This window comes from Sordaria macrospora, chromosome 3, assembly GCF_033870435.1.
Source record: "Sordaria macrospora chromosome 3, complete sequence".
In the NCBI taxonomy this organism is placed as follows: Eukaryota; Fungi; Ascomycota; class Sordariomycetes; order Sordariales; family Sordariaceae; genus Sordaria; species Sordaria macrospora.
This window is the reverse complement of record NC_089373.1, coordinates 2,587,094-2,614,388: the sequence shown is the minus strand read 5'-3', so window position 1 is coordinate 2,614,388 and position 27,295 is coordinate 2,587,094. Positions and strand designations below refer to the sequence as shown.

The following is a 27,295-nucleotide window of genomic DNA, read 5'->3' as shown; positions in this document are numbered from 1 at the left end:
CCTCCCCTTTTCCTTTACTATTCTTCTAAAGAGGTCGATTTGTTAGACAATGGGCGACAGTGCCGCGCATCAGGTGTTAATCGTGAGTCTTTGATAAATCATCCAATCACGCACTGCCATTCTTTTTCAAAAACTCACGCACAACCAGGCCGGCTCAATAGCAGCCTTCACCGTCGACCTCCTCGTCTACCCTCTCGACACAATCAAGACGCGCGTCCAAAGTCGAGACTACCAAGATGTCTATGCTTCTCAGAAACCAAGCTCTGCCGCCATAAAGGGGACGCTAGGTGTCCAGCCTCCCAAGCCAGCGCTGTTCAGAGGGTTATACCAGGGCATAGGCAGTGTAATCTTTGCGACTTTGCCTGCTGGTGAGTTTCCCTCTCTCCTTAACTCACTCTTTTCATTTATGATGTTCTAGACCGGACATCACCACAACCTACCTGAGCCAACCCTAAACTTATCTCTAACAGCCGGCGTCTTCTTCTACACCTACGAATCCTCCAAATCCTTCCTTTCCACCGCCCTCCATAGCGCCATCCCAATAGCCTTCACCCACTCCCTCGCCTCTGCAGGAGCCGAACTAGCCTCCTGCCTCGTCCTCACACCCGCCGAAGTGATTAAGCAAAACGCGCAAATGCTTCGACACTCGGCAAAATCGCCAAAATCAACCTCCCTCAAAGCCCTTAACATGCTCCGCCAGACCCAGGGGGGCATATGGAGGCGATTGTTTTCCGGGTACACGGCGCTGGCGGCGAGGAACCTGCCATTTACGGCGTTGCAGTTCCCGGTGTTTGAGGCACTGAGGACGAGGATCTGGGAGGGGAGGGATAGGGATCGGAAGAGGGCGAGGGCGAATCGGGCCCAAGGGAATGACTGCAGAAGTCTGGCCGAAACGGGATGGGTCACAGGACTCGCGGCCGCCGTCGCAGGGTCGCTGGCAGCGTTTGTGACGACGCCTACGGATGTGGTCAAGACGAGAATGATGCTTGCGGCGGGGGAGAAACAGCCAGAGTCATCATCTGGTGAAGCGGTCAAGAAAGGTCGACAGTACAGAAACAAAGGCCTGAGCAGCTTCCAAGTTGCAAAGGAGGTTTTTCGCGAGCGAGGGATCCGAGGACTGTTTCGGGGCGGCGCGTTGCGCACGTGTTGGGCGGCGTTCGGAAGTGGTCTCTATCTCGGGTCGTATGAGGTCGCCAAGGTGTGGTTGAATCAGGAATGATAGATGCTGCTCCGGATGGCAGGCTGGTATCTCGGTTATCTTTGTATTATCGCAGGAAATCCCATCTCAGCCGCGCTCACCGAAAAAGATGTGCAAGGGAAATGGGTGTGTTTTTTGAGAACGTTATCCACGTGGGATTGCGCCTTCCATGGTTCCAGAAACACTGAAACAGGGGGGGTTGACGACGGAAGATTTGCCTGACAAGGCTCGACCATCTCCATTATCCCGGCTCAATTCCGTCCCGGTCTTATCTCATGTCCGTAGCCGGTCGGAATTCCGAAATCGCCGTTAGCCGCGCAGCACTGCAGAAACAGACGAACAAGGCCCCGTTCATATCTAATGGGTCAGGGAATTGAGGTATCAAGCCGCTGTCGGAGGTTTCTTTTCATGACTCGAAAATCGCCCTTATCGAATGATGGCAGTTAGAGGGTTCCGAATTTTGTCGACCAATTGCGCTTTGCGATAAGTGACATGGTGAGTCTTATCACATTAACTGGCCGCCCGGTTAAAATTTGGCTTGGTTTTGGACTTGAGTCGTTCGGCACCACAAAGGCTTTCACTGAAAGTCCAAGAGAAAGAAACAAGCCAAAATCGCAGCGGGACTGGCACGTTTTAAAGTCTTGTGTACCTGACTATTGCTGACGAATGCGCTGCTGACAGATTCGCAATTGCAATCCCGTCATTGCGGAAGGCCGGCCACCCCGGACTAAGTCAGCGGTGAAGCGCCAAACTGGATGGGAAAGGGCACCCAACCTTCCCGCACGATCCCATCGTCCCTTCCAGACCCTTTCAAACAGGAGTATCCCCAAGTGATGTGCAATTTGTTTCACTCCGAGTTTTCTTGGGTTTGATGACCAAGGATCCGCCCGAGTCGGCTTGGGGTCTTTGATATGGCACCACCCTTGTGACCGATTGCGCGATCAGCAACTGTGCATGCGCATTGTCGCAATAACTGGCAGGCGCGGTCGGCCGCATCCCTCGAGTATGTCATCCATATGAACTCGCGATTTGAGAGCGGTATGTCACCAGAGTTCGTACCAGTTCGTCCCTGTTCATCCCTATTATTCCATTCTTTTTTTGCAATCGCAGAGAGACCACTTCGCCCTGAACGCCCATCCTTCCAAGACCTCGGCCGTCATATCTCATCTCCTCGGAGTCATTGCATCTTAGCCGAGACGGGCGACCAAGAAGTATAAGGATTACGTTGAGTCCGGACCTGGTTGACTTCCAATCCAGCCTTTTCCTTCGCAACCCAAAGCCCTTTTCCTGAAGCAACTGCTGTTGCATTCTGTCGTTTCCCTTCTGCTGCATCAGCCTGACCACCGCCCTTCTCGACAACATGGCCATATCTCAAGGTCCCGTCAGCATAGCTGTGGCCAACCATGTGCTGGCCCATAATGAAAAGAATTCCAGCATCATCTCTGAGATTGAGATTCAAACCACACCCGCGGAGCTACCGGACAAGGAGCGATATATCGTAGTATCACCCTACACCGAGCAGCAACACCTCCTCGACCTCACAACCCTTGGCACTGAGAACCAGATCTTGGCACTTGCCCTAACTCAGTTGACCTGCCTTCGCGAGGACTACGCAACTGCGTCATACAGCGACACCTTCAACTGGGACCAGATCATCGAACACGTTCGCGCACTCACACGAAAACGTAACCACACATGGAAGGAAACTTCCTTCTTCGTTGTCGCCTTCCGGTCGCAAGTTTTTGCGTCGACGGTCGATAACTATGCGGACCTGGGTGAGCTGGACAAGGCTGCACATGCTGAAGCCACTGCGAGTGGAGGGTTTTTGAAGTGAGTGCCCTGACAGCCGTTTTCCTCCGCAACGAGCAGCATGCTAACAGTGACGGTTCAGGTACTGGTTTGGTTCGCCAAACGAGGAGCGACGCAACCTTGCAACTTGCATCTGGAGATCCCCAGAAGATGCAAAGAAGGGGGGCACTGGCCCTGCGCATCGAAAAGCGGCCGGAGCAACCAGGTCGCTGTATTCCTTTTGGCAAATTGATCGCCATCGGTTGACCATCCGAGACAACGTCGACAGCTGGGAGCTCACCGAGTGGAAGTGAGGTGATAGAGAGAAGGTACTTGTCTCCGGTGCTGGACGCTGGACATGACGGTTGGGACTTGGAACGGATCGGGCGTCGAGGTTGGCGTTTTGGTGGGAATTGACGGTAACAAAGGCGATGTGGTAACCACACATCGGAGGGAATTATGATGATTGTGATGACAATAGAGACATCCTTAGAGGCATCGATACCAAGTAGAATAGACTCTTGCTTTGTCTTTCAAGTTGAGAGCTGAGGTGTATGTTCAAGCCGTGATGAGATTGTTCGCAAAGGTAAAGGTTTGAGAGAGAAGAGGCGTCGTGAGAAGTCGGCAGTGAAGGCGTCGGTGTCGTGCATTTAAAGATGGCGTGGACTTGAAGGCAAGAAGCGAAACTAGGTGGTTCGGCGTGGGGGAAGCGTGGGATGTTGCTGGCTCGATGTCGAATCACGCATCACCACCATGACCATTGCGCGGGGTGTTTATTTGAAAGGAGGGGCTCTCATCGAAGCTCTGGTGTTGTCACGATGCTGGTAACTTGTGACTTGTAAATCGCGAAACACTTAGTTGTAAGTTCAACATTCTCCGCATCATGAGGAAATTCATCAAAAGTGGATGCTCTCCCCAGACTCCATCGTTGCAAAAGTCGACGAGATGTCCAAAGTGGGACCAAACTTCGTCAGTGGGGTTGAGCTCTGAGAGACCACACAGTCGGCAGTGCGACAGTTCCTGGGAAAGCACTGTCCCTCTCTGTTCCTCGCAGCTGGAAAGTGAAAGGTACTTCCGCGGTACGTCCCCTTCTTAAAGCCAAAGTCATAGCCAAGCCGTTGTAAAGCACAGGCCACCACCTGCTTTCTTTGAGTCTCGCCTGCCCGCCACCTGCCAGCCGCCGGCACAATCTTTACTGGCAGTCTGTTTCCGGCAGGACACCCCAGTGAAGTCCGGTTGGTGGCCAGCGGTGCCCACAAACGAAGCGAGAGAATTCAGTTGCGAAAAGTTGAAGTCCTCCACGACTGACGAACTCGACTCCCCCAGCAGCAGCCTTACCAACCGCAACGGCATACCCAACCACACCGTCGCGTCTTCACGTGAGAATCGAGTCCCGTCAATCCGCAATCATGGCCGAAGTTCAGAAGGATGCGCCGATCAAGTCGGTCCAGGTCGAGGCCCTTGTAAGTTACTGTTCAACTCGTCGTCTTCTCTCCTGTCGCCGGAGCCCCGCCATGCCTGCCCGGCCCCAAGCCGCCCGCCCGCCATATGGCCCCCTTTGTTAACCAGCGTCGGCACCACAGGTGGTCATGAAGATCGTGAAGCACTGCTCGACTAGCTTCCCTACCGTCGCTACCGGCTCCATCGTTGGCATGGACAACAACAGTGTCATCGAGGTCACCAACACCTTCCAGTTCCCCTCCGTCGACGTCTCCAGCACCGACGACCGCAGCGATGCCTCGTCCCTCGCCGCCGCCGCTCCCCGCGCCAAGGCCAACATTGTCTACCAGAACGAGATGATCCGTCACCTCAAGGAGGTCAACGTCGACGCCAACAATGTCGGCTGGTACACCAGCGCCACCATGGGCAACTTCATCAACATGAGCTTCATCGAGAACCAGTACCACTACCAGAAGGACAACGAGAAGACCGTCGCCCTCGTCCACGATGTGAGCAGGAGCTCCCAGGGCGCCCTCAGCCTTCGCGCCTTCAAGCTCTCCCCCGAGTTCATGACTGCCTACAAGGAGGCCAAGTTCAGCACCGAGAGGTCAGCACACCGCCGAGATCCTGCCGTCGCCAATACTTTTGGGCGCAGGTCGCATATCGCATGTCGCATAGCACACATCACTGACCTTACATGATATACAGCCTTCGTGCCTCCAAGCTTACCTACAAGGACATCTTCGTCGAGCTCCCCGTCAACGTTCACAACTCCCACCTCCTTACCTCCTTCCTCCACCAAATACCCGCTCCCAAGAGCGCCGAGATCCCCATGCCCGCCTCTCTCGACGACATCCGCCGCGATCCCGTCCAGATCCCCGCCCACCCCGGCTTCGAGTCTCTCGACCTCTCCATCGACCCCTTCCTCGAGAAGACCTGCGACCTGCTCCTCGACAGCATTGAGTCGCACTACACCGACCTCAACAACCACCAGTACTACCAGAGACAGCTCACCCGTGAGCAGTTCAAGATCACCCAGTGGCAGGCCAAGCGCAAGGCTGAGAACGCGGCGCGGTTGGCGGCTAAGCAGGCGCCCCTTCCCGAGGACGAGTGGCAGAGGCTGTTCAAGCTTCCCCAGGAGCCCAGCAGACTCGAGGGCATGCTCAACGCCCGCCAGGTCGACCAGTACGCCAGGCAAGTGGATGCCTTCACGGCCAACATCACGGCCAAGATGTTCGCCGTCCGGGGCAACCTTCTCCCCGAGTAAATGGGGACCTAGGGGTTGCTGCGGTGGTGTTTTTTGATGGATGGATGGGATGATAGAGGACGGTGGCCACGATATCTCAGCCGCATTTGGTTTTGGCGTTCCGGGTTGTCGGCGTGTTATTTACCTTGCAAGGTCTAGGGCAAGGTCGGTCATGCAGCCTACGTAAAGCGGGACGGGAGGGAGAGCTGCAAATCACATCCAGTATCTTGTGGTGGCCTTGCTGATCTGACGTGGGGGGCAAAGAGGCATTGAGGCACTAGAGAAAACAAAAAGGGATGCGTCCAAAAAGGCGAGGAGGGACGCGTCGGATGAATTATCAGAAATGAGATTCCCGTCAATCAAGCGATAAGCCGTTATCTTCTATTATGTTAAAGGGGCCAGCCTTTTTTCAGCTTTCCGTATATGTAATGAATTGCCTATAATCATGAAAAAAAAGATGCGGCCGGGATGGGATGATTTGGGAAAAGGCTGTCCCAGTTCACTTGTGTCCGAGAAAGAAAGTCCGATGAGACTGAATTGTTATGAAATGGTTGTCTCATCGGTTCGGGGATGTCTTTGGTTGGACGTCTGCTGGACGCCATGTCCGCGCTTTGCTGCAGTAGACCCTGACCAGGCGCTTCGCTTCCGTTGAGGTAAGTTGGGGTGGCTTTGGGCACCGCATTCGGGTCCGGATACGATATCATAACCGATTACAATTGTTGAACTCAACCTCCCTCTTCAAAGCTCACCCGATGTCTTTCGAAACGTGTCGGCCGAAAAGTCCCCAAAATGGCCTTGCCCATCTGCCCGCAAAACCCCACTGTTTAGGCCGGCGCCATCAGCGCTAGCAAGCCATAACAGGCAGCTGAAAGAGAAAGTTGGAGTGAACGTGGTGTCGAATTGGTGGCAGAAGCACATTGCCGCGTTCGACGAGAACGGCTGGCAGGCAAAGGAGGGGCAAGCACTCGCATTGTGGTGGGGAAAAGAGCTCAATTGGGCCTAGCTCTCTGTCTGATGCACACCGACAGAGCTGTCTGGTTCGACAGATTGCCCGCGGGGTTCTCATTTTTTTTTCTGAACCCCGTCGACCCCTCCCCACTTTCTGCACAGTCTGCTTCTGCAAGTGCTGTTCCTCTCCGCCGGCTGTCACTGTGGGCACTGGGCAGTCAGGCAGTCAGGCTCTGCACATTTTGCTTGTGCCATTGGATTCCGGGCCCTTCTCACTTCGGTTTCCCCTTTCCCTTGGTCTCCCCGTGTCCTCTTTTTTGCTTGTGCCATCCGATATCCACTTTTCACCCCCCTCCCCTTCCCTTTAAATAAATCCATTGCTCTCCCATTGCCAGGAAGAGCCGTTCTCACTTTTTGTCTATTCATCCCCCTCTTTGTGAGTGCTCCTCCCCCTCCTCGTCCTCCTTCCAAAACATCACCAATTCTAACCTGTATACCCTCTCCTCAACAGATACCCCCATATCTACCCATCATGTCTGCTCCCGCCCACAAGTTCAAGGTCGCCGACCTTTCCCTCGCCGCCTTCGGCCGCAAGGAGATCGAGCTCGCTGAGAACGAGATGCCCGGTCTTATGGCTACTCGCAAGAAGTATGCCGCTGACCAGCCCCTCAAGGGCGCCCGCATTGCTGGCTGCCTTCACATGACCATCCAGACCGCCGTCCTCATCGAGACCCTCACTGCTCTTGGTGCCGAGGTCACCTGGACTTCTTGCAACATCTTCTCCACCCAGGACCACGCCGCCGCTGCCATCGCCGCTGCCGGTGTCCCTGTCTTCGCCTGGAAGGGTGAGACCGAGGAGGAGTACCAGTGGTGCTTGGAGCAGCAGCTCGTTGCCTTCAAGGACAACAAGAAGCTCAACCTCATCCTCGACGATGGTGGTGACCTTACCCACCTCGTCCACACCAAGTACCCCGATATGCTCGAGGACTGCTTCGGTGTCTCGGAGGAGACCACCACCGGTGTCCACCACCTTTACCGCATGCTCAAGGAGGGCAAGCTCCTTGTCCCCGCCATCAACGTCAACGACTCCGTCACCAAGTCCAAGTTCGACAACCTCTACGGCTGCCGTGAGTCCCTCGTCGACGGTATCAAGCGCGCCACCGATGTCATGATTGCTGGCAAGATTGCTGTCGTCGCCGGTTTCGGTGATGTCGGCAAGGGCTGCGCCATGGCCCTCTCCGGCATGGGTGCCCGCGTCATCGTCACTGAGGTCGATCCCATCAACGCCCTCCAGGCTGCCATGGCCGGTTACCAGGTCACCACCATGGAGAAGGCTGCTCCTCTTGGTCAGATCTTCGTCACCACCACCGGCTGCCGTGACATTCTCGTCGGCAAGCACTTCGAGGCCATGCCCAACGATGCCATCGTCTGCAACATTGGTCACTTCGATGTCGAGATCGACGTCGCGTGGCTCAAGGCCAACGCTGCTTCCGTCCAGAACATCAAGCCCCAGGTTGACCGCTTCCTCATGAAGAACGGCCGCCACATCATCCTCCTTGCTGAGGGTCGCCTTGTCAACCTTGGCTGCGCCACTGGCCACTCTTCTTTCGTCATGTCCTGCTCTTTCACCAACCAGGTCCTTGCCCAGATCATGTTGTTCAAGGCCAACGATGCTGAGTTCGCCGCCAAGTACGTCGAGTACGGCAAGTCCGGCAAGCTCGAGAAGAAGGTCTACGTCCTTCCCAAGATCCTCGACGAGGAGGTCGCCCGTCTCCACCTCGACCACTGCAACGTCGAGCTTACCCAGCTCACTGACGTCCAGGCTGAGTACCTCGGCCTCGCCTCTGAGGGTCCCTACAAGAGCGACCAGTATGTTACTTCCCGTCCTTTCTGTCTGATGAACAAGATGCTAACCATGTCACAGCTACCGCTACTAATTTCCTTTTCAATACCATATATCCACCCTCTCCCGCCGTGTTTTAAGGCTAGGAAGAGGAAGGTAATTTACTGAGGATCTCCTTCAACACTTTGGGTTATGGACAAAACATTCTCAGCGGCATGTTTGGGATTTCCACAAAGCATCGTTTTCAACAGGCATGATTTGCATGACAAAACCGGGTTCAATATGGGGGTCTTTCACTAGGGGTTTTCAAAAAAAAGGAATATTTAGGAATGGTTCGGGTACAGATTTTCAACAAAAGTACGGCGTTGGCTTTGGCACATGATATCCCACAACACTCACCCTCAAGGCATTTTGAGAGGGGTGTGTTTTCGAAACGTTGGTAGCTGGTGCTGCACCTGACGAAGTGCGACAAGGAGACGATAAAGAAGAAGAAGGCTATACCAGAGGCCCGTCAACCGAGGCCTAGGAATGATTAGATACGGGATAGAAAGACGATGTTTCTTTTTGGGCATGTCTTTTGTGGTTCACCAAAGAAGCCACCGAAGTTAATAATATGTGGTTTATGGCTCACTCACACGGTTCCATTTCCGATACGCGACTTGTGTTTGATTTCCTGCATCTCTCTCTCGGGGAAGCAAGGGGTTGCTGTAGCGTGTTACAACTAGGGGACGGCCGCAAGCCACGCGAGTAAGTCTGGCTCTCCAATCATCCGAGTAGCCTCACGTTTCGTCTTTTCCCTTTTCCTGCCCGCGAACGGACGCTCTCACTCCAACCGCAACAAATCGTGATCTTGCATGTCGTGTTGTGGTTTTATTCAACCATTCGGCGTCTGTTCCGTTTTCCACGCTGCCACGATAAACCGCATGGCCTCGTCGCCTTTTACATGCTACATGCTACATACTACATACAATAACATACAAGTACTACATACCTACCTGCCTGACCTGCAACGGGACCTGGCAGCGTGCCTTCCTACCAAAAACTGAAGTGTTCTGCATTGAGGTATGTATGGTACGTAACTTTCTTTGCACTGGACTCTTGTCAAACGAACGAACGGAACTTGTTATCAGCCCAGCCATTGGATTTTAATGGCCTAGGTACATTACTTACGACCCCACTATTGGTTCTCTTTTGGTAGCATGTCACGTAGTTTCCTTACTACCACCGCTCGAAGCCACTTTCACCGGTCGAAGAAAAACCCCGCCGCGATCATCGTTCCTTCTTCGTTTTGTTGTTGATATTTATTAAGAGTGAGTGGCTGCTTCTATTTCCGTCAAAATCATGTCAGTCTAGAGAGGAAGGCAAACTCACTATTTTATTAAGGATCTTCAAGAAAATTGGGAGTGACACCCACACCCACACTCCCACACACACCGCGACGGAAGCTTTCTCTTCGTCTTCCGTAACACCAAAACACCAACAAACAAGCGGAACGTCAGAAAGGGATATACGTCACCCACCGGCTTTTTTGGTCCTACACACCTTGACGCCTTCATAAGCCTCCGGTCTCGGGTCATTACGCTGGACAACGACATACGGTCTTTCAGACTTGTTCATAGCCTATTCTGGGTTTCGTCCGGTGACGACATAGCTGGCGAGAGATCATATCCCCGGATACCGAACTTCGTGGATACCGACTGGCTCAGTTGGAAATTGAACTTCTGACGACAACTCAAGAGGTATCTCTGACGGCAGACTTTTGAGACAAGAGAAGACAAGAAAAGAAAACAATCAGTCTAAGAGTCAAGAGAAGCTTGTGAAAAGACCATCAAGATGGCTTCCTCAGAAGAGTGTCAAAAGCCCAAGATCTTATTGCTGGGTACTATTGAGCAGTGAGTTACCAAGGGACTCTATCATCTCAGTTTATACTACGATTCTCACCTTCATTTCATCTTATTACCTCATCCTCACTACCTCATCACTTGTTTGTCACTTCCCTGTCTTTCAAAGTTTCCCTCTGCTCCCCAAGCACCCTCCCTCTTCCTGCCACCCACCCCCTTCTTATCAACCTATTATTCACCGTCTTCACACCGTCTTCACAGCCCGAACCAGCTAACCACCAACCCCAATTTGCATTCGCACAGCGCCCACGACGCCTGGAAACAAATCACCTCCATAGCCGACATCATAACCCCCCAATCCACCTCGCGCACAGATTTCATCACCGAATGCGCCTCCGGCGCCTTCTCCTCCTGCCTCCTAGCCTACCGAACCTTCGACTCCACCCTCCTCACCGGCCCCCTAGACCAAGAACTGATCTCCGCCCTGCCCCCCTCCGTCAAGTACATCATCCATGTAGGCGCCGGCTACGACGCCATCAGCATCCCTGCCTGCACCGCGCGCGGGATTAGGGTGTCCAACACCCCCTCCGCTGTGGACGAGGCGACGGCTGATTGTGCTTTGTTCTTGCTGCTGGGGGCTATGAGGAATTTCAATGCTGGCATGACTGCTTTGCGGAGGGGGGAGTGGCGGGGTGGTGATGAGGAGCAGGTGAGGAGCGGTGAGAAGGGGACCAAAATGCCGGCTTTGGGGAGGGATCCCAGGGGTAAAACGTTGGGGATTTTGGGTATGGGAGGGATCGGCAAGTGTTTGGCTAAGAAGGTGACGGGGGCGTTTGGCATGAAAGTGAGGTATTTAAATCGGAGGAGGGATGAGGAGGGGGAGAGGGAGTTGAGGGACCAAGCAGGGGTGGAGGTTGAGTGGGTTTGTGGTGATGGTGATGACCAAAACGGGGTTGAGGAGGGACTGAAGAGGTTATTGGGGGAGAGTGATGTTTTGAGCTTGAATTTGCCTTTGAATGTGAGTATTGTCCCGTTTCTTTGGTGTGATGATGATGGTGAAAGAGATGAATGGGCAGGAAAAAGAAGAGGAGAGGAAGGAAAGCTGATGACAAACATGAACACAGGCCAACACGAGGCACATAATCTCCACCAAAGAATTTGCCATGATGAAGCGGGGGATAGTCATCATCAACACGGCTCGCGGCGCGGTGATGGACGAGGCAGCGCTGGTGGAAGCGTTGGAGTCCGGACAGGTGCACTCGGTTGGCTTGGATGTGTACGAGAACGAGCCGGAGATTCACCCGGGCTTGTTGGCGAACCCGAATGTCATGCTGGTGCCGCACATGGGGACGTGGACGGTTGAGACGGAGACCAAGATGGAGGAGTTGGCGATTAGTAATGTGCAGATGGCGATTGAGGAGGGGAAGTTGAGGAGTATTGTGCCGGAGCAGAGGGATATGCAATGAGGATTCAGTTGGTATCGGTAGGGAAGTTAAGGGTTCATGTCAGTTTGTAGTCAGGATGGAATGTAAGTCGGGATGGTGCTGGAGTTGGCTAACCCTCTAGGTGGATAAGCCAGAGTTGATCATCCAGGACGGAAATGACAGTCAGGATCTAGGTCAATTTGAGGAACAACAAACAAGACACGAAGAAACAAACTTCAAACCATCGTGTATCATCAGCAAGTAAAACTAATTGATGTTGAATTTTTATATAAGCCGCTCCCCAATTTTAGTCGCTCTCATAATGCTGAGTGTAAGAAGGGAAAGAGAACAGAGAGCATCCCGATTCCTTTTGTTGAATCAAGAAATAATCGATGGCGAAGCCTCCCAGATGCTATATGGAGGAGTGAACAGAAGAAAAAAATGTCGAGTGGAAAAAAAATACGAAACCTGTATGAACGCCATCTATCCGATGCAAGTATAGACATGAAAGAAACAGAAAAAAAAGAACAGAGAGTCCACAGAAAATATGAAGAGAGAAAACGCTCGAGCGGGCTATCTATCTTACATGGCACGATCATCAACCCCCAACGAGGGTAACTTGCCTGACTCTATCACCAACGAGAAAGACTCCCAAAGCCGCTGACCTTGCCACCCATTTCCAGACCTGTAGTCACTTAGACATAATAGCTCGCCAGGGCGCGTGTGTCGTATTGGCTCCTGGTAGGATATACGCCCGCCACGCAAGCTGAGCAAACCGCCTTATCACGTTCGTGGTTCCCGATTCCATGATGTGGCGAATAAACTTGGTCGCTACCGCAAGCCTGCAACGTGGATCTGCCTCACTCAACTGCAGCGGCAACTCTTGCTCGATATTGACCGGATTCCAATGATGCGAATATTCGCGAACCACAACGAGGCTATACAGGAAGTCACGGTTCTCCTGACCGTCCAGTAGGCGTCGCAAGTTCTGGAGGTCAGATTTGGGCCCCTTAACGGCCAGCTCTGCCAGATGCCACCAGAACTCAAGCTCATTACGCCGTGGGCCTTTGAGGCCACCGAACACTATAGGATTACAAAGCGGATTCTCTGTCAACGTGGAGTTGGGTCCCAACAGGAGCGCCTCCAACACTCGCAGACGGCCTTGGGCTTCGTGTGGATCATCCAGGTCCGGAAGGTGCTTTGCAGAACTAAAGTTTGCGGGGAGAGCCCAACCTCGACTATTGGTAAAGAGGGGTAGCTTTGCTAGCCCCCAGATGATGCACTCCTCGACCTGACAAGCGTACTTGTCGTCCGTCCCGGGCCGGGAAATGTGTTCGACGAAGGAACCGAAAAGACCCATCAATGGCTGGTTATTGAGTAGCACTTGGATGGTTTGGCTCGTCGCCGTGCTCTTCTCGTATTTCAAATCATACCACGGCGTCTCAAAGAGATACGATAGGCCCGGAACGTATGTCTCTCCATACAGTCTTAGGATCTCGTGAACGACCTGTTTTGAAGGCGGAGAGTTCATAATAGGAGGTTCTGCGCCCCCCAGTGCAATAAGATCGTCCACCGTTTTCCTGTTGGTGGGTAAGCCCGTCATGTTGGGCAAGATAGTCGTACAGCTCTGAACCAGATCCCTCGACAGCGCGAAACTCGGTTATCTCTGCTGCGCAAACGAGGTCACCGACAAAGGGGAGCCAGCAGGAGTTGCGCCTTGGAAATGGCCCACGTTCCCAAAATTCCTGTCGTCGGGCCTGGCCAGCTGTGAATTTGGTGTAGGCGTTCCTGAAGCGCTTGGCGTGTCGGTGCCTGAGAGAGCCGGGTCAATGGCACTTCCGTAATCAAAACCCGGGGAAGTGGATGACACTGGAGACTCGTATGGTGTGTTGGAAGAATGAGATGGTGGGTACGAGGTAGGGTGTTGTTGGTGTTGGTAAGCAGGGTGCTGTTGATGTGAGTGCTGGTGATAGTGGTGAGACGGCGGGGATTGCTGCTGCTGTTGCTGCTGGTAAGGTTGAGCCTGTGACTGGTATGGGCTTGGAGGGACGCTGGAGGATGGTACAGTCGGGGTAGACGTGAGTGAAGCGGGAGCAGAGTGTTGAGACTTGGGAGTCGACTGAGCAGCCAGATTCTGCTGGTGCTGTTGCTGTTGTTGCTGCTGTTGCTGCTTGAAGATGGGGTCGTATCCCAAACAGTCCCGCTTGGACTTTTTGCAGTTGTTGCAGGTGGGATGGGCTTCGTCGCACTAGAGAGTAATCTGGGTTAGACGATGTCAAGTACTATATGGCGAGTAAGAAAATGATGTGAAGATGGTGGCTTGTTGCGGCTTTGAAATCGTGACGCGATACACGAAGATGCAACAATGTGATGATAGAAGCTTGAGAATGTTGCAGGGGTGAGGTTCCATGTGCTTTTGAAGTGAGTGGATTGGATAGCAGACAGCTGGACCCAGCTCAGGGTGCAGTTGCCGTTCAGAGGGTTCGGGGCAGCTGTTAGCGGCGGGGCCGGGGCCTAACAACCGCCGCGGGGACTTTGTGTCAACGCCGACCGAAACATGGCAGTTTGGGTTGATTCCTGTCGCCTGCTGCGCTTGCTGTGGCAGGCAAGCGAGGTAGGTAGGCGAAGGGCAAGCGGGCAATGACAGGCGCAGCGGGCAGGCAAATGGCGGGTTGGCAGCCGTCACTGGTGTGAACAACTGGGCTTGCTCGCTTCAGTGCAGACCCGACACCCGAGTCAAGCGAACAAGGCAACACAACCCAACCAACACACACAACCATAACCCAACTGCCTGCTCCCCCAGTTGCACTTGCAACAACCCCCAACAACGATCGAGACCACAAGCGAGCAAGCGAGCGAGCGCGCCTTTTGCAACACACCCGTTATCATCATATCGAACCATGGCGCTTCTTCAACCGAATGGCCCAATTGCAACATGACGACCCACTCCCTCCGCGTCTCGCTTCCCTGGCTCGACACCGTCCGGCCCGAACCCCATCTACCCCATCCCCCGCCTCGTTGCAGTAGGTCCGAAAAGGAATCCAAAGATGATGGAAGGAATCGGACAGAATACGCAAAAAAAGAGCAAATCAGGATTCCGAAAGAGAAAGTGACGCACCTTTATCCTGCGCTTGCGGCACGTTAGGCACCCCGTCTTGGTTCGGCGCTTGATCTCCTGTCAGCAACACAACAAACAACATCGGTCAGCACTCTAGTGTGTTGCGCGAGCGAGCATGGATCCCGGGAAGAGGAGGAAGAGGGGAGAGGGGAGAGTGACATGTTAGGGACATGTTAGGGCTATATTGCGGCGGGCTATAGCAGTGCAGAGTATAGGTACCTTCTTGTGCCTTCCTCCGCTCAGAGCGATGCGCGGATCCGGCGTGAGACCTGTCAAGGTATAGTGCACCACGCTCTGTCCCGGATGCATCTGGTATGCTGGGTGCATCGGCGCATAGTAGCTCATCTGGTTTTGCGCCATCGAGACTGTCATGTGGTTCGGTAGGGGCATCTGGTGTTGAGGGTGTTGTTGCTGCTGCTGCTGCACATGGTCGAACGTCCGCATGCTCGGGAGTGCCGTCTGGTTCGTTCGGTAGGGGTCAACATGGGCAACCGCTTGCGCTCCGTAGGCGTACTGCGCGCCCGGATGCATGCCCGCAGGTGGATACGGTGACGGGGCGGGATAGTTCATGGTCGGTGTCTGGCGAGGTGTAGGTGGGCCAGGTCGTTGTTGCGGTTGGGACATGGGCGTGGGCACTAAAACACGGGGTGCACTGCCGCTGTGCGGTGCTCTAATATGTTGTTGCTGGTTATACTGCTGGTGCTGCCCGGAGACCGTATCGGCCAAAGGAGGAGCGGCTTCTGATGGCACGCGGGGATCTTGAGGAGTGCTGGTGGTGATGGTGGAAGCACTGTCTGTAGCTATCCCTTGGTCACCACTTCTGACGGAGCTCTGTCCAGCCCCTGTTTCGACTATCTCAACCGGAGGCGTGCAAGTGGTAGCCGAGCTCGCGTCTTTGCTTGGTTGCTGTAGATCCGGAGTAGGTGTTGATGTTGTTGTTGTTGTTGTTGTTGTTGTTGTTGTTGTTGTTGTTGTTGTTGTTGTTGTTGCTGCTGCTGTTGATGTAGCTCTTGTGGCTGTCCCTGGAGTGGATGAATGTGTCTGTGCCTGTGCTGATCCGGCGGAGGAGGGTTGCGGTACTAGTAGTGCCGGTGCTGGTGACGCTGAAGGTGAAGGACCTGGGAGTAGTGGTTGTGGTTTGTCTTGATCAGGTTGGGGTGCAGGCGATCGGAGCTTTTGTTGTAGATGATGTCGATGCTTCCCTTCGTCCTGGGCCGACTGGTCGGGGTGCGGCTCGCTCAGACTGGAGTCCTGAGGCTGGGGGGTGGACGGTCGAGACTGGATCGACTCTACAGTTCTCCGTTGAGCCATACTGGGAATTTAATTAGAATTTTAATGGAGACCGATTCCTAGCAAGGGCCAGGAGAAAAAGCGACCGGGGGACGGAGTGGGAGGGAGTGCTAGGAGGGCTAGGGGCAGACGCGACCCTGGCTCTCCTGGCCCGGGTTTCCTGAGCGGACTGCGGATTGGTAGTCTACCTACTTGACGAGCCTATTTACTACCAGGTAGGCGTAGTATGGTGGTGTAGTGTATGTATGTGTGTGTACGTATGTAGGTACGAGGTGTAGTGTGTGTAGGGTGTAGAAGGTGGTGTAAGGTGGTAAGGTGGTATGGTACCTTGCCGTCCAACAAAAAGGGCTCCTGTTGCGGTCGAAAGTGAGTGGTCAATGACTGGTCAATGGGTTGGTCAATGGGGTGCTCTCTCCTAGAGTCATCCAAGGTTATCTTGGGAATGGGCCGAATCTGTGGAAACATGCAATGCGCGCTTCTCAGCGAATGCAGCCGATACGACGACAGCCAGACAAGACTGCAGCGCCCAAGCATCCAAGCAGAAGCTGCATGTCCCAGACGGAAGAAGGTACAAGGAGAGCTCTATGTATGTGTATGTATGTACGTACTGTGTATGTAGATAGGTGTGGGTGTGTGTCTGTTTTTTTCTTTCCTTCCTCAGTCCCTTTTCTCGTCTCTCTGTCTCTTTTCTTCACGTTCTCCTGCTCTCCAAGTTCTTGTGAACCGCAGTGGACCAAAGAGACGTAATTGCTTGGCTTGTTCCCCCTGACCCCTGGGGCTAGTCGATAATATGCTAGTCTGCCAGACAAGAGAGTGAGAGACAAGTAGTGGAAAGACAATATGTAGGTCCCCTTGTTTCTGGAGTGCAGTTCGAGTGGTGTTAGGTTCGTCGTCAGGGGGTAAGGTCAATGTCAAGGGCAGATGCTCCTAACGAGGCTTACCTGTACGGGGGGGGGGGTGGTGGGTTGGTGTGGGCTCTTTGGAGAGAGGGGTGAATCTGATGGTGACTGGACTGGTCCCTTGTGCACGATCCTGGCTCCGCTAAAATAGGAATCCAGACCGTTGGCAGGCTCCAGTTTGGATTTTGAGTGCAGATGGGACCTGACGGGACCTGAGGATGGACCTGAGGATGGACCTAAGGATTGGAGACGCAATGCGCCAAAGAAGTTTAACGCAATCTTTTTTAACCCCGTTTCTTCCGATGTCTCCAACGGGGTTCGACCGGGGATTTCCACGGACATGTTCTTGGTATTCGATTAAGCGGGCTGCCAAGGGAGTGTCCAAGCCTATCCAAGGGCATACAGGCTGTTGATTCCGCCTTTTTTGATCCTCGTCGTTTTAGCGGAGGAGGACGGAGGGTGAGGGTGTACATACGACGACGGTACATATGTAGCCCCTGTCCAGGGTCGACGAGCCTTTGGAGAGAACAAAGTGGATCTGCTTCCATGATCCTCGTCGTCGAGGCGGGAGAGAGACGCGAAGTGAACGGGCGGGACTTGGGATGCGGAGAGAAGATGGGAGCGCAATGTGCAATCTCCAATGTCCAATGTATGCATGCAAGTTGATGCGGCAAGTTCCTTAACTCTGTTCGCAAGTCTTTACTCCATCCAGTGTAGGCTAGCGAAGGTCCAAATCAACAAGTAACATGGAAGTCATTGTTTTGGGTTTCAATTCCAACATTCTTCCTTCCGTCAGGTCTCCCGTTCCTTCCACTTCCTTCCTGCACCAACTTGTACCCTTCCAGTTTGGAGCCGACCACGGGCACAAGCGAGTGGGAATTCAAGCCGAGTGGATTAGTGGGTCCGTGGGTCCTCCTCCTTGTCCGCCAAAGGAATCAAATGCCCAGACGGCCGCAGACGGACTACTTTCGAGAGAGCACCTGCACTCACAGGGACTCGTACAGGGACTCAGGAACGGTGAAAGTGTCGGGTGTCAGGTACGATGCACGCACAGTATGTCTGCCCCATGATCCCATCTGAGCGAGTTAAAGTGACTGATCGAGTTAGATTCGGTTAGTCAGCATTGTGTAAATAACAGCAGGGCGCACGGGCAAGGGAAGCTCGTCCCGTCAAAAGGAGGCGCAGTCTTTGGCCAAATCCACACGTCAATTGACACCAGATGAAGGGAAATAGGAGAAGAGTAATTTCATGAGTATTTATGGCACTTATCAATTTCACAGACACTCCCGGATCAATTGGCAGAGGGCCGGGGAACTGTTCCAACTGTTCCCCCCCCCTCCCCTCCCCTGAGAGAGCCACTCACTTGACTGCTATCCACGGATCGACATAATACCTCTACGGTTTGGTCGGTTTTGGAGGGACGGTCTGTGCTGTGTATTGAGTGTGATGTTCACAGTCTCAGATCCACTTGAGCGAGACCGTCATCAATCTGAGGCTTTCCGATTAGCGAGCGCCCAGCCAGGAACCTCGCCAGAACTCGCCAGGAACCTCTGTCGAACCTTCGCTCGCCTGTGCTACCGTGCTCCAACGTGTAGAGCTCCCCCCAGCGTCCCCCCCTTCTGTCCAAGTGCCCTCATGATCCCTCCAAGATCCCCCCGTGATCGTCCGTATAGCGAGTCCCCGGGATTAATATCGTCAAATCATTGCCAGATAGAGACTGACTCTGCAAGATTTGATGGAGAAACTAGCCCGGATGCGCACCATCATGAAGATTCGCTCTTCTTGTCGACCGCCCTATTCGTTCTAGGGTAACGGTCAGTCCCGTTACTCGACAGCTTGACGGCCCGGGGCTGGGGCCGAGATGATTGCCCGGCTGTCTGTCCGTGCTGAGAGTGAGTGCTTTTCTCAGTTAGAGTTGACAGGAACCGGACCGGCTGTTGCTACTACTGCACAGTGATGTGATCTTGATCAGGGCACTCAAGATCGAGACACCCAGGTCATGCCGGATGGTCTCCGGGCTGTTAGTTTCCATGGCTCCGATCACGGTGGCCAAGGGACCATTTGGAGACTCAAAAGGCAGGTGCTGTTCTAATCTTGATCCCGGTGTAGTATGATGCGAAAGGAAGTGGAAGGAGCCATCGAGGAACCTAATTCTAGGGCACCAGGGCCACACAATTTTGGTTCAAACAAGTCACGACCTTGGACCTTCCCCTTGGATACACTCAGCTTTCCACTTCCACTCCGAGCTTTTCTCCCTTGATCCCTCCGATTTCACTTCTCTTCAACGGCTCATCGGAGCAACAATTACAGTCCCCCTGTCGCCCTCAAACGGCGATCACTTTGTCGAGTACAACCTTCTTTTTCTCGTGTGTGCCGTCGTGTGTCTAAGCGCCATGCAACGCGGCAAAGCCCTCATCGTCTCATCGTACCTCTTTCTCTGCACGCCGACGGCATCCGTGATGCATCCCTTGTTGGATCCATGTTTCCTTTGTCCTAGATGAGGCACCACGTCGCGCAGCTTCGCTTCTGTCCAGGACTTCAGGTTGTCTGTCGTCGGTTGTCACTGTGTCCGTCCGGCAGAATCAGCCTCGGCCAGTTTCTGACAGGTGCAGGTGCACTGCAAGCGGAGACCGGTACTACTCCCCTACGCCAGCCCAAGCCAGGTACCTGCCTCGCCGGGGGCTCGCGACCAAAGATGCAAAAAGACTGTATTGCGGTACGATAGTCAAGGTCAGGGCTTCTTCACCATGATCCCTTCATCATCTCACAGCTTTCTTGCGGCCCTCTTTTTGTTTCGGGGTGATCGAAACTAACCTGGAAGGTAGTTAGACTCAACCATACTTTGTCAGTCAACAGAGACAAGACACGGAAAACGCCGCTGCATAGAGAGCTCCAGGTTCCGCTTCCGCCGCCGGGAACTGAACTCACATGCTTTCTCTCTCGTAAACAGATTGCAACACCGAATATCACAAGCAATCTACTCCAACTGTCGTGGATTCCCACTGGTCCAAAGCTCATACCCACATGCGCAGGTCGGACCACACGGAACGGAGAATTTTGCAATGACTCTCTACAGGCCTGCTCGAGCCTCCGTCTTCAACTCGTCCTCGATGACAAGAACTACAGCAACGGTGGAAGTCAACATCAAGATGTCGATCTTGGAAACGCGAGCGGCTACGCCCCATGGCGAACAAGATTATCCGGTCTTCTGGCTGTCTTCAGGGCGTTGTTCTCGCCTAGGGATCGAGTATGGAGGCGGTGGTGGTTGCATACAGGACCGCCAATAGTTGTCCACGCCTTCACACCTCTTTCCTCCATCTGGACACGATAGTGACGATACATGCTAGTTGCCATGTGTCTTCTCCTCCTCCCTCTTCCGCAAGACCGAGAAAGCTGCCCCCAAGTGGTTACATCTCAGCATCTCAACCGGTCCGTCATGCAGCTCCTGGCGGACGGCTGCCTCAAACCTTCGACCCTTCAGTCAAGATACTCTGAGTAGCCGTACCTTGGACACAGGCGTCATTTCCCTTATCTATCCCCTGATTTGTATTGCATACTTCCCGTGATCAAAGAGGCCACGGACATGCCTTCGGCCAAATTGCTAGGTTTCGGCTGAACTCAACATGGCATATAGCCTTTTCGATGCCTCTCTTGTGCCTCTCTGGAGCCGTTGGTCAAACGAACCCCTGCGATGAGTGTCCATCAAGGTGTGTGCATGGCTTTGGCCCGTGTTCTGTGTCTTTTGCATATGCGGCCTTCAGGATTTTGCATACCGGGGGACATGTTCTGATCGAGGAGTTGTGCTTGTCGATTCCAAACACAAACCCCCATTTCTCTGTCCTGGCTTTTCCATCGGTCATCCATGGATCCGCGGAGCAGAGCTCTACGAGGCATTTCGGAACGCCTATTATCGAGACGCTAACTGGGTCAATCTACCGTAGGGCCGGTGAAGGGCTGGTAGAGAGCCAGGCACGGAAGGTATGCATCATGTTTCGTGTGGTCGATTCGGCTGCGCGGCCCGTCTGAAGCGGACATGCTTACCGCGGTTACCTGGCGCCTAGCGGCTACTCATCCCGTCCGTGTAGCCCCCCCTCGCTATATAGAGCCATGTTTGAGCTCATCGTTGTCGCTTGTTTTTACCCAAACGTAACGGACGACATATCTGCTTCTTCCGGCACTGCTTGACCAAGACCCGGTGGCTTGGTGGTGTGGTGGCGGCGGCCCAGGATTGCCCTGTCAACAAAAACACATCCAATATCTGTTTCACCTTCTTCTACTATTTACCGGTACCGTGGCGCTGGTCAATATGTCTCTCTAATACCGGTGTTCATCAAAACGTCGCAGATGGTTCCCTACGTGCTTCTACGTGCTTTGGCCGTGCATCGCGGCCCGGGCTGCCAGTTCGTATTCTTCCACCGTGAGCTTCCAGAAGCCAGCACCCATGGATAACATGAGTGTCGACGGGAACACCCGTTGTCTATTACGCGAGTGCTAGACGATGAGCGGAGTTGCGTCCTTGTCCATCTGGTCTGGGAAGGATGCGACATGTTCCCGTGATGAGATAAGGTATACAGGTTAGGCAGTCTTGTTAACTCGTGAGTCCTTTATTGGCCAACAATCCCGAGGCTTCGCTCCTCATATATCCATGGGGTGCAATATCAAAGAGCTGCATATCACTTTCTGCTCCTATCACACTCGCAAATGAGGTGTGAGCAAGCTGAATGGGGACAACCACGTCCAAGGGGCATCTACAATATCAGGGTCAAAGTTTTGCCGTTAGTCACTACCGATGGTCTGAAAGAGACAGAAGCGGGTAATACCATATTCAAACTGGTGCTTTGACTATGCGCTGAGCCAAACGCACTTACTGGCCGCGCCCTGAAGCCACCAAGACACACTTTTTTTTTTTTTTTTTTACCGCCAGCCTTCTATTATCTCCGCAATCCTATCATGTCCTTTTTGTCTGGCAATCCCAGCCGGTGTTCCTTGTCGGTATGTGCCTCCCTTCCTGCCCGCCAAATCATCATACACCTCATGGGCAGCAAACTGCTTCGCCCCTTTCCTTAGCAGTATCCTCACATCTTCCATTTGACCGGCCGCGGCGGCAGCATGAAGAGCCGTGGCTCCTCCATGATCTCTATGGTTCACGTCAAACCCTTCTCCTCCCAATGTCCCATCTTCGCTACTGCGCCCAAAGCTCATCAGCCTTAGCCGCTTGCGGACACTTCCCGTTCTGTTAACCCCCTGTCCTTGCAAAGGCCTCAGGGTTAAGAGGTAGCGTAGTATATGTGGGTGCCCGATAGCCGCCCATAGCAGAGTTGCGTCAACTGCTGTTCTGGTGTTAATATCCGCATGGTGTTTTTCGATTAGGAGCTTGGTTGTGGTCAAGTGACCACCTTCGACGGCGAAGAAGAGGGACGTGTGGCCTGACCAGAGATGTGTTTCGACAATACCACTGTGATCATGCTTCTCGCTGTGGAACGGAGCGAGTGCGTGGGCACCTTGTGGTGGTGAGAGCATCATCTCGACGATAGAGTCCAACCCTAGTCGGCAAGCTTGATGTAGCGGGGTGACTCCGAGCTCGCCCTGCAGAGCAGCGACATCGGCACCGGCCGCTATCAACAGATGGATGATCCGCTCAATCGCAGTCACCGTCACGTACTTGGCATGGGCTACCGCTGCTGATGTCCCCGGGCTGCTTGTAGTCTTGGAGGCAAGAGTGGTGGCGGCAGTCAGTCGCTCCAAAGCTCTCCATAGCAGCGACTGCCCATCATAAGTATGATTCGCATCCGCACGGCCATGCATCAACAGCATCTGCACAATCTCATCATGAACACCCTCCACCGCCAGCGCGAGAGGCGTCAGTCCGTCGTTATTTACACCATCCACTGGCATCCTAGCCCTGATCAACAGGCCCACGATCCCCTCATGCCCGCCCTGAGATGCCACGTGCAACGGCGTCATGCCGGTTGAGCTGCTCGCCACATGTACATCCGCACCGTGTGCCAGTAGCGTTTCAACCAGCTCATTATTCCCCAATGCAGATGCCATGAGCAAGGGAAAGTTCCCCTTCCCTCCAGACAGGTTAGGGTCAGCAGCCCCTGCTTGGATCAGCACCCGAGCAATGTCCGTACAGCCTGCTGTTATGGCGGCTAACAACGGGGTGGAATCGCCAACGAAGCGGTTGATGACGGCACCGCGCTCGCAGAGAAGGGAAACGATTTCGGTGCTGCGCTTGGCGATGGCCAAGTAAAGAGGGGTTCTTCCACTCTTGGTCGCAGCGTTAATATCGGCGCCGCAGTCGAGGAGTTGCCTGGCTGCAGCTAGGTGGACGTTGTGGACCGCTTGGTGAAGAGGCATGTGGCCTGTTTCGTCTGGCAGGTTTGGGTTGGCGCCATGGGAGCAGAGGATCTTGACCGTTTCTACCTTTTCATCCTCGCTGGACTTCCCAGAAGATGGGGGAGACGAAGCCGAGCCGTAGCTGCTTGCTGCGTAGTGAAGCGCTGATCGCCCAAATATGTCAACAGCGTCTAGCTTGGCGCCGAGTTCGCATAGTAAGGTGATGGATGCAGGGGGGAATCCGTTCTTGGTGGCTGTAATGATGGCTGTCTCTTTCGTTCTGTTGGTTGCTTCTAGGTTTGCGCCTGAAAGGGCGAGAAAGTTGGCGGCATCGACCGAACGAGCGGCGAGGGCCTCATGAAGGGGTGGTAGGCTTGATCCTCGTCGTTGGATGTTGGGGTCGACGCGGCCCTCTTTGATGAGCTTGAGGATTGCGCCGGTATCGCTCTTATCAATGGCGTGATGAAGCTGCTCGGCGAGTTGGGTGGTACTTTGGCGACGCTTTTTTGGTACTGGACCAAGTTTGAGCGATAAGGTCCTGGTTACCCGACGGTCTGCAGTGAGGAGGGGACTGGTGTGTGGTTGCGGTTGAGTCTTTGGTGTGGATGGGTGAGTGAGTCCCCTCAATGGGGTGCTGGGTTCTGGTACTAGTGATGGGAGGCTCTCCTCGCCAGGAAAGAGGTCGTCTAAACTGGTGGCTGCATCGTCGCCGAATGTGTCTGCGCCGAATGGGCTTGTGCTGATCAACTGTTTAGTAATTCCATTGAGGACCAAAGGGCAGGTTTCCGACTTACGGTGACAGGCCCTTCGTCATATACTCAAAAGACGCGAGGTGCTTTGGGGTCATGGGCGAGGATGGCTGAGACGACATGCCCAGACCGCTATCGAGACTGAGGCCATCGTCTAGCTCTATCCTTGAAGCTCTGACGTGATGGAACATGGCTGATGTTGTTGACTCCAGACACGGACATTAAAAATATATATGAATTGGATGGAAATACGTACGAAGGGTTTAAAAGGTAAGTAAATGGATGAAGCAAAAAGCGAAAAGGGGAAGGGGATGTGCAGATCGTCGACATGTCGTACAATTGTGTAGCTTATAAACAATCCAATCCACAACCCACTCTCGCCGAGCAACCAAGCAAAGCAGACAAGGAGTCTGACCAAGGAAGAAAAACAAACCAACCAGCGACCAACCACGCTAGCGGGATCACAAAAAAGAAGGTTGCCTGGTAAGACCTGGTTCACCTCGTGGTACTACTAGTCAGGTACCAATCCTACAAAAAGTTCGGCACTCAGCACTAGTGTTGTGCTAACTAGTTCAACTTCGTCTCTTCAGCGGCAAGCAACAACAACAACGTGACTTGTCTCTCTTTGAACTAAAGAAACGAAGGGAAATTGGTGGCTTTTGACTGAGCACGTCGGACGAGAGGCGTCAACATCAGAGGTGCGGCATGCCTCTTACAACACTGCAACCGGGGAAGCCCGTAGCGTAGGTCCGTACCTACCATAGTGCACGTGTCGTGATAGCGCTGCAGTGTGCGCTTTTCCCGCAATCACATCGTGGTCAATATATGTCTTCTTTGGGGAGGATTTCCTGATCGGGACCAATTGAGGCGTTCGTGAGGCGCTTGCTTGAATGACACCAACAAAAAGATGGCTGGCTGAGACGCATAGTAAACTAGCTAAACATCACTTGATATTTTTCTGCGGAGGTAATTTCCAATACTCATGTCCCGTTTCAATGGAGGCCTGAAATGTAGGTGAAAAGGGGTTCAGTTCAGTTCAGTTCAGTTCATGGCGTTTTCGGGGCTATCGGGGAGAAGGAAGAGTCTTTCTTTCTTTTGAAGGAGGGGGGAGATGACTGAATGGCTGCATGGCTGCATGGTGTCCACTTGAGATATTGAGGGAAACGGTTGCCCCGGATTGGAGGCTTGAACGAGAGGGGGACCTGACCTGAGGACCCTCAGAAGAGAAAGGACCATAACGAAAAATCTGGGGACGGAAGATCGGAAAGAAACCAAGACGCAAGACGGGAGATCCAGATGGCCGGTGTTCGTTCAAACGGCGAGCGGCGTCGACATCGGTTTCGGATCTGGGGTGTGCGGAACGCTTTTGTTTTTCTCTTCGATTATGAGGTTGACATACAGGATCTGGCGTTCTCTTGAATCCGATGAGCGATGAGGGTTGTGGTAGCAGATAGTAGAGACGGGAGGTAGAGGTACTTGATGACCTGAAGTTGGGGGATGATCGTATGAGAGGATGTGTTTGGGACCACAGATGTGACTGATGGACGACACCGAGAGAAATGTGAGATGACAGTCGGAGTAGAGGTGCTCAATGCCGGTAGCGCGTTGTTGCAGCGTGCCGTCCGATGCGTGGTGCCTGATGTCTCTATGGTGACGGCATGGGTGTATATGCAGTAAAGAGAAAGCTCGCTTGGCAGCTGGCATCTTTGCTTGGCGTCGGCTCCGAAAGCTACCCCGGCTTACTCCACAGCAGGTTCCCCACCGAGCCGCTTCCATGATCGTCACCAGTTGCTTCCACCGTCATTGAGACTTTTGACAATTGAAATCGGTAATCCGTACGGTACCCCATTACCATATCAACGATTATCAGTGCATTTCGACATTAAAGGGTGCGACATCCGTGATAACCTCAACAAGCACATTCAGCAAAAAGCGACAAAGTGGCCAACCTTCTTTGGACAGCGCAAAAGGGGGAATCCGCTGCACCGACCGGCCATACTGCTGCAGCGCCTCCAGCCGACATCAAACCCAAGCCTAAGAACACCATGGTCCAGCCAACACCCGCGCCGTCCGGGCCGGCGCTCACTCCCCAGTTTTGCTTTTCGACACAAACCTTACGAGGTCAGTTTTCATTTCATGACAGTAGCTCGTCTTACGTTTCTTGTTTACTAATCCACATCAATTCATACAGACTTTCTAAGAGTCTCTCGCTCCTCCATCGACGACACCATAACCCAAAACCTCAACGCCCTCGTCACTCCCGCGCGGGCGGGCTTCGATCCATCCTCCACCACCCTACGCTCCCCGCGCCCCTTATCTCGCCAAATCGACCCCTCGGCGTGCCAAGAATTCAAAGACCAAGTGTTGTTTCCCTCCTGGCAGGCGCGCTCGCAGGTGCTCAGCTACTGCGCTTTGGTGGCCACGAGCCCGGACCCGGACGACCCGGAGGTGGTGATTCGGGAGGCCGAGAAGCAGAAGGATCGGGAAAGGGTGGTGAATGAACGGTTGGACCCCTACTCGGCGAGGTTTTTCCCGAGAGAGCCGCGGACGGAACAGCTGGCGAGTGTCATCAGGATGGAGCAGGGCGTGGAGAATATTGTGAGGACGAGGACGTGGGGGATTGTGGGGGAGAGGTGTGGGAGTGATGGGCGGACGTGGGAGCAGGCTTTGGGGGAGTGGAGGAAGGATAAGCATTTGCCTTTAGCGTAATGATGGCAGGGTGGTGGTGAGGTTGTGAAGAGGTGTAAGTTGAAAGTGTTTGTATAGCGTTGGGTATGGCGTACGGGATGGAATGTGCAACGATATACACGATTTTGTAACTGTACAGCAGTGGCTTTTCTGTCAAGATATGGGAAGAAAAAAGCGGAATCATCTACACTCCAGCTTGGATTCAGCATCTCATCAAGAAAGTCTCATGGTCTCGGGATGAGTTATCGCGGGATCTGGTGGAAGGCTTCCGTGTCTTCGGTGTTGTTACCGAGAGGGCCGAGCCGGAGTTTAGCTAAAGGTTAACCCCACTTATAGGGAAAGCGACTTGGAGAGCTTTCCGGTTGTTAACCAATCAGTAGAGAGCATCTCTTGTTTCAATGCACCTGCGACCATCTCATCAAATTGTCAGCTGTAAACTCCCACTTACAGTTTGGGGAAGGTGCAACGTCGACGCCGACAAGGA

General features: G+C 53.6%; 10 protein-coding genes across 10 annotated transcripts; 7 read left to right on the top strand and 3 right to left on the bottom strand.

Annotated features, from left to right (window-relative positions):
• Window positions 1-49: 49 nt before the first annotated feature.
• On the top strand, window positions 50-1,219 carry SMAC4_03035 (uncharacterized protein; the record flags this gene model as incomplete). The annotated part of the gene is made up of 3 exons (XM_003349399.2): window positions 50-82; window positions 149-368; window positions 471-1,219. 3 exons carry the CDS (start codon window positions 50-52, stop codon window positions 1,217-1,219), a joined length of 1,002 nt encoding a protein of 333 aa, XP_003349447.2.
• A 1,339-nt stretch (window positions 1,220-2,558) lies between these two features.
• SMAC4_03034 (uncharacterized protein) lies at window positions 2,559-3,513 on the top strand (the record flags this gene model as incomplete). The annotated part of the gene is made up of 2 exons (XM_003349398.2): window positions 2,559-3,028; window positions 3,090-3,513. 2 exons carry the CDS (start codon window positions 2,559-2,561, stop codon window positions 3,298-3,300), a joined length of 681 nt encoding a protein of 226 aa, XP_003349446.1. The 3' UTR covers window positions 3,301-3,513.
• A 741-nt stretch (window positions 3,514-4,254) lies between these two features.
• SMAC4_03033 (uncharacterized protein) lies at window positions 4,255-6,730 on the top strand. The gene is made up of 3 exons (XM_003349397.2): window positions 4,255-4,449; window positions 4,570-5,033; window positions 5,135-6,730. The coding sequence occupies exons 1-3, from the start codon at window positions 4,396-4,398 to the stop codon at window positions 5,691-5,693; spliced, it is 1,077 nt and encodes a 358-aa protein (XP_003349445.1). The 5' UTR covers window positions 4,255-4,395; the 3' UTR covers window positions 5,694-6,730.
• A 287-nt stretch (window positions 6,731-7,017) lies between these two features.
• SMAC4_03032 (uncharacterized protein) lies at window positions 7,018-9,089 on the top strand. Its single transcript, XM_003349396.2, has 3 exons — window positions 7,018-7,056; window positions 7,132-8,489; window positions 8,545-9,089. Exons 2-3 carry the CDS (start codon window positions 7,153-7,155, stop codon window positions 8,555-8,557), a joined length of 1,350 nt encoding a protein of 449 aa, XP_003349444.1. The 5' UTR covers window positions 7,018-7,056; window positions 7,132-7,152; the 3' UTR covers window positions 8,558-9,089.
• Window positions 9,090-9,211: 122 nt separating this feature from the next.
• SMAC4_03031 (uncharacterized protein) lies at window positions 9,212-11,945 on the top strand. The gene is made up of 3 exons (XM_003349395.2): window positions 9,212-10,355; window positions 10,566-11,322; window positions 11,429-11,945. Exons 1-3 carry the CDS (start codon window positions 10,297-10,299, stop codon window positions 11,768-11,770), a joined length of 1,158 nt encoding a protein of 385 aa, XP_003349443.1. The 5' UTR covers window positions 9,212-10,296; the 3' UTR covers window positions 11,771-11,945.
• Window positions 11,946-12,258: 313 nt separating this feature from the next.
• On the bottom strand, window positions 12,259-13,331 carry SMAC4_03030 (uncharacterized protein; the record flags this gene model as incomplete). Its single annotated transcript, XM_003349394.2, has 1 exon — window positions 12,259-13,331. One exon carries the CDS (start codon window positions 13,329-13,331, stop codon window positions 12,420-12,422), a length of 912 nt encoding a protein of 303 aa, XP_003349442.1. The 3' UTR covers window positions 12,259-12,419.
• Window positions 13,332-13,388: 57 nt separating this feature from the next.
• On the bottom strand, window positions 13,389-16,157 carry SMAC4_03029 (uncharacterized protein; the record flags this gene model as incomplete). The annotated part of the gene is made up of 3 exons (XM_003349393.1): window positions 13,389-13,976; window positions 14,847-14,903; window positions 15,066-16,157. The coding sequence occupies 3 exons, from the start codon at window positions 16,155-16,157 to the stop codon at window positions 13,389-13,391; spliced, it is 1,737 nt and encodes a 578-aa protein (XP_003349441.1).
• Window positions 16,158-19,730: 3,573 nt separating this feature from the next.
• SMAC4_13495 (uncharacterized protein) lies at window positions 19,731-20,322 on the top strand (the record flags this gene model as incomplete). Its single annotated transcript, XM_066091438.1, has 2 exons — window positions 19,731-19,751; window positions 19,885-20,322. The coding sequence occupies 2 exons, from the start codon at window positions 19,731-19,733 to the stop codon at window positions 20,320-20,322; spliced, it is 459 nt and encodes a 152-aa protein (XP_065946496.1).
• Window positions 19,813-24,449, bottom strand: SMAC4_03028 (uncharacterized protein). The gene is made up of 2 exons (XM_066089879.1): window positions 24,169-24,449; window positions 19,813-24,113 (listed from the first exon to the last, which is right to left on the bottom strand). The coding sequence occupies exons 1-2, from the start codon at window positions 24,312-24,314 to the stop codon at window positions 21,950-21,952; spliced, it is 2,310 nt and encodes a 769-aa protein (XP_065946495.1). The 5' UTR covers window positions 24,315-24,449; the 3' UTR covers window positions 19,813-21,949.
• A 1,492-nt stretch (window positions 24,450-25,941) lies between these two features.
• Window positions 25,942-27,219, top strand: SMAC4_03027 (uncharacterized protein). Its single transcript, XM_003349391.2, has 2 exons — window positions 25,942-26,244; window positions 26,315-27,219. The coding sequence occupies exons 1-2, from the start codon at window positions 26,169-26,171 to the stop codon at window positions 26,830-26,832; spliced, it is 594 nt and encodes a 197-aa protein (XP_003349439.1). The 5' UTR covers window positions 25,942-26,168; the 3' UTR covers window positions 26,833-27,219.
• Window positions 27,220-27,295: the final 76 nt, after the last annotated feature.

Excerpts from the sequence above, each read along its gene's own strand:
- SMAC4_03028 (XM_066089879.1), bottom strand. The coding sequence starts at position 24,314 with ATGTTCCATCACGTCAGAGCTTCAAGGATAGAGCTAGACGATGGCCTC. Across the intron at positions 24,114-24,168 it reads ATGACGAAGGGCCTGTCACC|CACAAGCCCATTCGGCGCAG; the intron begins GTAAGTCGGAAA and ends ACAGTTGATCAG.
- SMAC4_03032 (XM_003349396.2), top strand. The coding sequence starts at position 7,153 with ATGTCTGCTCCCGCCCACAAGTTCAAGGTCGCCGACCTTTCCCTCGCC.
- SMAC4_03031 (XM_003349395.2), top strand. The coding sequence starts at position 10,297 with ATGGCTTCCTCAGAAGAGTGTCAAAAGCCCAAGATCTTATTGCTGGGT. Across the intron at positions 10,356-10,565 it reads TTGCTGGGTACTATTGAGCA|CCCGAACCAGCTAACCACCA; the intron begins GTGAGTTACCAA and ends CCGTCTTCACAG. Across the intron at positions 11,323-11,428 it reads GCTTGAATTTGCCTTTGAAT|GCCAACACGAGGCACATAAT; the intron begins GTGAGTATTGTC and ends ACATGAACACAG.
- SMAC4_03033 (XM_003349397.2), top strand. The coding sequence starts at position 4,396 with ATGGCCGAAGTTCAGAAGGATGCGCCGATCAAGTCGGTCCAGGTCGAG. Across the intron at positions 4,450-4,569 it reads CGGTCCAGGTCGAGGCCCTT|GTGGTCATGAAGATCGTGAA; the intron begins GTAAGTTACTGT and ends TCGGCACCACAG. Across the intron at positions 5,034-5,134 it reads GCCAAGTTCAGCACCGAGAG|CCTTCGTGCCTCCAAGCTTA; the intron begins GTCAGCACACCG and ends CATGATATACAG.
- SMAC4_03027 (XM_003349391.2), top strand. The coding sequence starts at position 26,169 with ATGGTCCAGCCAACACCCGCGCCGTCCGGGCCGGCGCTCACTCCCCAG. Across the intron at positions 26,245-26,314 it reads TTCGACACAAACCTTACGAG|ACTTTCTAAGAGTCTCTCGC; the intron begins GTCAGTTTTCAT and ends CAATTCATACAG.